The following is a 9,303-nucleotide window of genomic DNA, read 5'->3' on the forward strand; positions in this document are numbered from 1 at the left end:
TCAGCCTCTAGCATACAATGGTTTTCAACTCTCAGACAAAGTTAAGCTGCATGTGTACTTCCTTCTGGATACCTAACCAACATCATCCAAAAACTGCTACCTTGTCATCTTCCTTATCTCGCTCACCCAATTCGTATCAAAGACTTTCAAATCCACTGTAAAGCCTCATGGGATGTTACATCATCTGCAAAGTGCCATGAAAGGGTTCGCTGTTATTTGTACTAATTTTGAGTCAAGTAACACCGACACATTTATGAACCCACTGATCACGAAACAAACTTTATTACAGCATCCCTGAACACAGGGCTCCAATTAAAGGGAGTCATTCTACTCTAAAGAAAACAGCGTTGGCAGATACCACCATTCAAAAATTCAGGGTGCTTTTCTTTGCACAACAGCTTTTTAGTGATATACAAAATAGCTTAGAAGTATTTTTGTTTTACCAACTTGGGGAGCACCCAAACCTCTTTGTTTCAGTACACTCCAGTTAACCTAAATTGGACCCAATTTGAAATATTTTTTAATATAGATTTATTCTACCTTTACTTGAAAAGGTAGTTAAATGTAAGTAAGATCAATGGAACAAAAACTAGCAAGGCATAAGCGGTGCACAGAGTAAAATCATCTTTTAAATTCAAGCTTTGTATTCCAAACAAAATACATTTTACAGAACATACATATTGGAATGTCCCATGCAGTATCAATGCATCCATGGAAATAATTTGCCATTCCAAGAAATTGGAAGTACCAATCTATGATTTAAGAACTGTGCCAACCATTTTAATCTAATAAATCTCACAAAGCAGAGTTCTTTAACTATTGTTTAGCAAGCCGAAACAGAAACAGCAGACAGACAAACAGACTTTTTTTCTCCTTTTTCATTACAAAATTCACATAATAAAAGGTGAATGGCATGAAGTTTTCTAAAAGAAAAAGATCCTGGGAGTAAAATTTAACATTTATATTCCAAGTTCATTTAGCACACCAAAATCCTTATTGCATACCTATACACAATCTACTACTACAAATGTGTCACCTTTTTAAATACTGCTAAATTGGATGTCGTATAACAAAAATGTTCTGTGTAATTTACACTATATTTTCCACTGAACTACATGGACATTCAGGATTAACTACTAAAAAAAGCAACAATAAACAAAAACTAGAATTTCCAAAGTAAAAATTAATTCATAAGCTTAAAGCTCAAAGTACAGATTTTCTTTTTGCTTGCGTAATGACTGAAATTTCAGTGCATAACATCAACACAAGAATGAAAGATTCCTTCTTTGGAAGAAAAGGTTTAGGTAGTGTCCATCGACTCCAAGCTTGTTGAAGATGAGTCCTTTTGGATGCTCTCAAAGATGGCTGCCAACTCAGGGTTGGAGCTTATCTGAGATTGAAACTCACTCATAAGTGGACTTTTCTCTGCTTCTGGAATAGTCAGTAGTGCTGCAACTGCTCTCATCGCCGATCGTTTCAGTTCATCTTGTTTCTCAAACTCTTGTTTAACAGAGTTGGCTTTTACCTAACAAAGCAAACCATAAACATTTTTCAGAAAGGTTTTTAAAAAATCAATTTTAAAGGACGTTTTATTGAATTGCATAGGCAAAGAAATCTACAATATTGTATCAATTGAAGAGACGAGGGAAAAGAGCAGGTAATAAAAGTTTCAGTATCTTTTCACATTCTAGACAATGCCTGATTGATAATTATGCAATTCTGGACATCATAGCTGTAAAGAAAAATCTGTTGGATTTCTTTAAACAGACAAATTGGTAAAATAACTGGAAAAATCTGAAAGAAGCCCATTAGTGTAACAATCCAGTATTTGCAAAGTCAAAACGTCTGCTTTATTAACAAATGCTGAAAAACTCTGCTGAACATTTGGTAGCTAGTTCCATTCTGCTCATTGATTATTAATTAAAAATATGTATTGTACAATCAAGTCTATGTTTCAAATGTCCCAATTTTAGTTGCCAAAATTTGGCTGCAAATACGATCCCATGCTATTCAAATCATACTGAGTAATTTGTAAGTCAAAAACAGCACATATTTTGTAATGCTGTGAAGCATGCATTGCACCACAGTTAAACTAGTGTTCAGGTTTCAGTCTTTGAACTTTGATTGCCTACTATCAATAAGATTGCAACTTTTCTGAAACTTTAAAAAATGTAGAATAATCCTTAGCAGACTATTGCACTGGTTTATTTTTTAAAAAGATGAAAAAAAAATCATGCTAGCATTTTACCAAACATTAGAAATTTAGCATTTTGGTACCAATTTCTAAAATATTTGTAAACAAGATACCTATATGGTGCTCAAGTGCAATATGACAAGAAATTAAATTTCCAAATGACTAAAGATATCATTTTAATACTATTGGGTGCAGGTGTGATGAAAGGTTAAAATAAATATATATATATTTCTTCTGTAAAAGTTAGAACGTTTTTTTTTTAAAAAGGTGATTTTAAACTAGCGGCGCATGAACGTTGGGTCAATTTTAGTGAAAGGGCTTAAAAACTAACTAGGTCAGTCTTTCTGGAACCAAAGTTTTACATCAGTATGTACCTTCTGGAGTGTTAATGAAAGTTTGTCTGTATTGCAGGGGTTTATGACAGGACAGAGAAAACATTGAAAGACATGAGCTTACTTTGGGTTTAGAATAATCAAGAATTGATGTTTGTTTAGAAAAACAGAGATTGGAAAATTTAGAAGCACTTTAAAGGTGACTTAAATTAAGTCAGAAGTGCCTAGATTGTTTACAGCAATTAAGGAAATAAGCTCCCTCAGTGAATGAGTGCAGTCTGTGAAACCTCCAAACCAGGAGTGTTTGGTTGGGACCCTACAGATTATTAAAAGATAGCCTAAACTCTCTACTGATAGAGGAGTCAACAGCTCCAGGACCAGACCTGAGAAGAATAGTTAAGTTCGGCCTACAGGTTTGACTGGGAAGGAAATTTTCTTTCGATTTCAGCAAACTATAAAATGATGCTGTTGGGGAGTATACAGGATTTAGTTTTATGGTGTGTTTTGAAATCTTGCAAAGGGTTATATTTAGAAAGTGGCTTAGCTTTTTTTGTTATTTCTTATGTGCTCATGGTTCGGCAAGAGACTGCCATGTTAATTTTTTTTTAAAAAAGATATATATTTCAGTCTGGGATCAGAATAGTCCAGTAAAAGCATCAACTGGGATAATACTGCATAGAGACAGTGGACACAGTTTTGTTTAAGACTTTGAATAAGATGTGTATGTTAATGTGACCTTTCATTATGAGCTAGGAAAATACTTATCCGAAGTAAATCAATTAAATCATTTCTAACAAAAATGCTTATTCATATAACGAGGTTTCTTCTTCTGTTAAAAATTAGAAATTTAGTGGTTAGCTCCAAACACTAATATTTAATGAGAACATTGTCAAAGCACCTTCAGCATAGTGCAATATAAATGGCATGACATGAGGGGAGAGCTCAATTTTAGGGGTAATACGAGAGAGTGGATATTGGATTAGTTAACTAATAAGAAACAGTCAAGATAAATTTGCATCATTTAATGTTGGCAAACAGTAATGATTGGAATGCCACAGGAAACAGCGCAGGGACCTCAATTTGATGCAATCTCTATTAAGACTTAGATGAAGGGGTGCCAAACTTCTTTATGCAAAGACTGGTAGAAAAACAAGTTGCCAGGAGGATATAAAAATACTGCAAAGACACATAAATAGAATTAGAACATAAAATTAGCAGTTAGGTACAATATGGAAAAGCATGAGGTCGTCCATGTTGATAAGAATAGCAAGTTAAATATTTAAATGGTAGGACTGCAAAATCTGCAGTATAGGATCTGACAGCCCTCATATATGATGCACAAAAACGCAAAAACTTATGAAGGCAAATTGAATGTTGGCCCTTTTTGTAAGGGAATTTTGAGTATGAAGATAGAGGGGAATCATGTCATATAATTACAGACATTAATGAAACTGTAGCTAGAGAAGTGTACAGTTTTGATTTCCTTTTTCAAGGCGGCATATACTTGTATTGAGGTCAACTCAAAAGATGATAAACTTCAGTATCTGCTGATTGAGTGTAAAAAAATCATTTGAGGGGCCTAGGTAGCAGAGATGCTGAGATAATCTTTCCCCTAGTGGGGTTATCCAGAACAAGGGAGCATAGTTTCAGAATAAAAGTTCTCCAATTTAATAGCCAAACAAGTACAGATTTCTGATCTCCTTTGGAATCCTCTACTCTAGGGAGATACGGTGGTTGGTTCACTCAGATTTTTGACCTGCAAGACAATCAAGAGTTATAGGCAATAGCCAGGAAAGTGGAGCGAGGTCACAATCTTACTGAATGGCAGCGTAGGCTCAAGGGGCTAAACTCTACTTCCTTATTGTACAGACTGCACCTATAAATCAGGTCAGAATCTGATTATATTCAACTACCTCAGTAGACAACTCAAAAATCTAAAAGTATGTCTGGTAGCAAATGTATCCTTTGTACAATCACAAATTATATATAGAAATTTCAAACATATACCTTAGTTGTACAGGTAGCACGCAAAGGTTCCACCAGCCTGTCCAATCTCTGTAGAACTGCACTTGGACAAAGTGTGGATAACCGTACTAACATCAAGAAGGTCAACATCTGTTAGAGTAAAAAGCTTAGACAGTAAATTAGTTGCCTATAATAATATATTAATTACAAGCAATCATGTTTTCCATAATATAAACACAGACTTCAGCACATCTCACTTTAAAATACCTTGCACTAAATGCAGAAAACTAAGGTTTGGACAGAGTGTAAACCCACATGATGTGGCCCTGAGCTAATTAAAATCTAACTAATTGATACTAAACAATATAATCCACATTATTTACCTTGATGTCATAATGGTCCTTTAGTCCATCTTCAACATGGTTCAGGAATTCAAAAATATCTAATCGGTCAAGACAGCTATCCAGAAGTGTGTACATGCATTCAAAAGCTGCCTTCCTAATATCTAGGCCATCATCTACAGTATGCTTGAATGGTCCCATTTCCACCTTACATAAAGGGAGAGAGATGAAATATAATTAAAGTGAAAAATATTTAAATCCACTGAGCATTTTCAGACAAAAATATATTTTGCATACAAACCTCTCTTATTAATTCCTTCCTAACTTTTGTTTCATTATATAGATGAGGAAGAACAGTATCCAAGAGGTCCCTGATTAGCGATGGTTTATTATGTGCAGCTGAATTGAAGGTAACTAAAGCCACTCTTCTCACATTGAGATCTGGATCTTCCAATGTTTTCAGAAAATCACCTGAACATGTAATTTAAATAAAACATTATCACTAACCTCACAAAACATTTCACTATCTAAAGGATTTGTGAATCAACAGAAGCAAGTTTACCTATGCAGTTCTTTAATAGAGGATCTATCGGTTGCGGGTGATCAGAAATTGTAAACTTCACAGCTGTAACCACAGAGCTTCGAGCATAAGATGAACCTACAGAGAAAATGGCAAGGTTAAAACACAAAGGACTTGGCAGAATACATATTTCAATTCATTCCCTTTAAGATTTCTGCATTTGAGATCAGTAATCTTTTTGAAATGAAAACTTCCAACTTGTGCAGACAAAATATGACTGTATACATAAAAAGTGTCATATACAAATTTCAACCAAAGTCTTCACCAAGTGCCAAGTAAGCAATCTCAACAGTAAAGAAATTTTAATCTTGCAAGTGAAGACCTACTTACACTGGCATTAATTCCCATTTTGAAGTCTTTGAAGCGGTGAGAAGTTATTTCCACTGATTATACAAATTTCTGTATTTATATAACAGAATAACCTCTGTTGTCTCATCATCAATTATCCACATTTTGGATGATCTGAACAAGATCTCAAGGTCTTAAAGTTTGAGATCAGAAACAGGAATCTGTCACTACCTGCAGAAACTCTCTTTCCAAGAAAAACTGTCCACCTGTGAACTCAGCAACTTTTCTCCTGCTTTGCCTCTGTCATTTGTTTTCTTCCTTTCTGTTACAACCAACAGGAATGGTACCGAACTATAAGATAGTTTGTTGAGATGTGTTTATTTAAACAACTGAAGTATCTGATTTATAAATTATCCACTACTGCAGCTGCTAAGAAATTGTCCGTGACCTGAAAACAATGTACTGTACCAAGATTTATTGCAAAGATAATCATTTACTTTCCATTGCACCAAATGTTATTTTGCACTAACATTTTTAGAGAGTGGTTTTCATTTCATAAAGCCTTAAAATGCTAATCAACTCTACAATGCAAATACCCTCGAACAGGAAAGAATTTTACAAATGGATTGTAGCTCCACACATTCCGTATTAGTTCTGCTGGTGAAATATTTTCACTTTTTGTTTCTGGGGACATTACTTTCCATCATCAACCAGTATTGCTAGCATAGATACAATTGTTTGTGCTCAAAATGGAAAGCCGATTTCCAGCAATGCATGACAAATTCAATTTAGCATCTTGGTACTACTTTTTAAAAATGGGGTGCAGTGAAAGATCACAGGATTTTCAGTAAATTCCCCATGTTCTGTGATAATGTGCAAGAGATGCAAATAACCATCACAAAGAAAATCACCTTCCCAATGGATGATTGACAAATGTCAAGCTAAATCAGTACAGTGTTAGTGGGGGGTGTTGACAATGCAAATGTCATCACCATTACTGTCAAAACCTGGTTATCATCAAGAATGAAAAAAGTTATAACAATGTGACCACAAATGTAAGCATAGATATAATTGTTTGTGTTCAAAATGGGAAGCCAATTTCCAAAGATGCAGGACAAACTCAATTTAGCATCTTGGTACTTCTTATAAAAAATGCAATTAAAACTCTCAAAGTTTACTGTAGTACACGTAGAGACCTTATATTCTTAGTACCTCAAACTATGTCTTTATGTTAAAGGGGCAGGACTACACTTGCAAACGTTCGGAGTTATCTGGGAAGCTCTGATGATTCATTTTAACTTTTCTTTAAAATAATTGCATTGGATTCATGGAACAATTCAATCTATTTTAACTATTTTCAAAATTATCTGCCGTCATAAATGCCCTTGTTTTGATTTGATCAAGTTGACTGATGCTTCTGGCTGAGTGTGGGGGTCACGGGGTTCCATTTACATTTGAGAATACTTCCTTTGTTTATGATCAGATCAGTTATCCGAACAAAATACGCCCTGCCTATCTCATTTGGATAATGGAGGTTGTTCTGTAGACATTTTAAGATACTAAAATATATCCTAAGGTTATATGCAGGAATGTTGTCAAGCAGAATTTGACACCAAGCTAAGCCACATGAAATATTAAGGCAGACGGCCAAATAGAATGACTAAGTGCCCTGAAAGAATAAAGATCAGTAAAAAAATCAAAGAGGTTTGGAGAAAGAATTCTAGGCTCTAGAGCCATGGCAGCTGAAGGTGTAGTTGCCAATCACAGAGCGATATAAACTAGGGATGGTCAGAATTAGGTGAGTAGGGAATTGTAGAGCTGAACAGAAATAGGAAAACTCATGGCCATGGAAAGATTTTTAAAAAGAATTATAATTTTTAAAATGGAGGCATTTCTTAATCAGTAGCTAATGTAGGTCAGTAAAGAAAAGATTAAGGAACAGGACGCGGTGAGAGTTAGGACATCTGCAGTGTTATAGATGTTCTCAAATTTACAGAGGATGGAAGGTGGGAAGTAGGACAGGTGTTGCTTGGAATGTCCAAGCCTTGAAGTTGCAACAGCATCTATGAGGGTTTCAACAGATAAGCTGAGCAAGGGATCAAGGTGCAGAGAAGAGTCAGACAAACTGCAGATATAGCATCGGGCAGTTACATCTTAGCGATGACATGAGTATGCAGTCAGAAGCACACATCAGGGTTAAATACAACAGCAAGGCTGCAAATGGTTTGTTTCAGTCTGAGATGGTTGAAATCAGCATTAAGCGAATAGTTTGTGGCAGATTTAGTGATTAACTTCCCCTTTCTATTCATTTTTCTCTATGCCTCTCTTCTCATTTTCTTTAAAACATAAAACTTTTCCTTTGAAAACTGTTCACTCATTATCCCCACAGTATAAGAATTGAATTCAATATACCAAGGTGGTATTGATGGTTTTCCACATGACCATACAGAGCAATAGTTTGTTTTTATAATATCAACAAATAATAATTACAGATTATTCAAAATTTTATTCTTTCACTTGAAGATGCTACTTAGCAAAAATTGAAACTATAAGCAAATACTGTATGAGATATAGAAGTTTTATATCAAACATATTTTACATATGCTACATGTAATGTACCTGATTCCAAGTATCCTTTAAGCCGTGGTAGTAACGTCTCTGGATCTATCAAAGTAAGTTTGCCCAGACATTCTGCAACAACATTTCGAGTTCCCTCTTCTGCACACTCACAATGTTTCAGCAGCAAATTCCAAATGTTTTCTACATATGGTTTGAGACCTCCAACTGACGAAGAGCTAATAATTTCTTTTAGAGAATGTAACAGGAGATATTGTCTTTTGGGTTGACTTGTTATTTCTTGCAGAACAAAAGGCAGATACTCAGGAAGGTTTCCAACACTAATGCTTCCAAGGGCATAGGAAGCTGCAGATTTGACCTCCTCACTAGAGGAAGAGAAAGCTTCTAAGATTACAGATTTAAGCTCAGTTTGTCCACTTAAGTCTATATGATGACCAACCTCTCCGAGAGAGAGCAAAGCCAAGAGACGGATAGAATCTGTGGATCGAGAATTCTTCACATCCTGGATAAACTGCCCAACCACAGCTGGTCCTTCTCTGGGGCAGGCTCGGGTAAGTGCTGCGACACACTTTGCAATTGAGTAATAGGACTGCTTGTGAGTCAATGCACTGCTTTGGGAATAAACTGGACCAGTCAGCATTCGCAACAACTCCATATAACCAAGATTTGCAGTTCCAGTCCCAACAAGAGCTTGGAAGAAATATAACATCGCACTAAGAGCTCCTCCTTGAAGTAGTGGGGACCGTACCAGCCCAATAAGCTCAGTAAGAATTGAGCCACTGACTTTCGAAAGAGAAGATGGGTGCACCTTGGCCAAAGTTGTAAGAAAGCTTATGGCCATCTGTGACACATGCATGTCACTTTCACTAATAAGAGGTGGAAGCTCTACTAGGACTGCTTCAATCATGGAAGGTGTCAGGCTGTCACTATAGTTCTTGATCAAGATATCCAAAGCAGAAAGGGTACTCAGTTTCAATGCTCGCTGGTTTTTCCTCAAGAATGAGGCTAAAATTGGTACTCCCTCAC

General features: G+C 35.7%; 1 protein-coding gene across 1 annotated transcript in view; it reads right to left on the reverse strand.

Annotated features, from left to right (window-relative positions):
* Positions 1–266: 266 nt before the first annotated feature.
* Positions 267–9,303, reverse strand: part of cand1 (cullin-associated and neddylation-dissociated 1) — a 34,245-nt gene continuing 25,208 nt past the window's right edge. The window contains exons 10-15 of the mRNA XM_072551563.1: positions 8,320–9,303; positions 5,395–5,490; positions 5,134–5,303; positions 4,875–5,039; positions 4,534–4,641; positions 267–1,525 (exon numbers count right to left, since the gene is read on the reverse strand). The exon at positions 8,320–9,303 is cut by the window's right edge and continues 510 nt beyond it. Coding sequence (XP_072407664.1) covers positions 1,301–1,525; positions 4,534–4,641; positions 4,875–5,039; positions 5,134–5,303; positions 5,395–5,490; positions 8,320–9,303 — 1,748 coding nt within the window. The 3' untranslated portion in view covers positions 267–1,300. The remainder of the gene's footprint in view (positions 1,526–4,533; positions 4,642–4,874; positions 5,040–5,133; positions 5,304–5,394; positions 5,491–8,319) is intronic.

This window comes from Chiloscyllium punctatum, chromosome 32 (genome assembly GCF_047496795.1).
Source record: "Chiloscyllium punctatum isolate Juve2018m chromosome 32, sChiPun1.3, whole genome shotgun sequence".
Classification (NCBI taxonomy): Eukaryota; Metazoa; Chordata; class Chondrichthyes; order Orectolobiformes; family Hemiscylliidae; genus Chiloscyllium; species Chiloscyllium punctatum.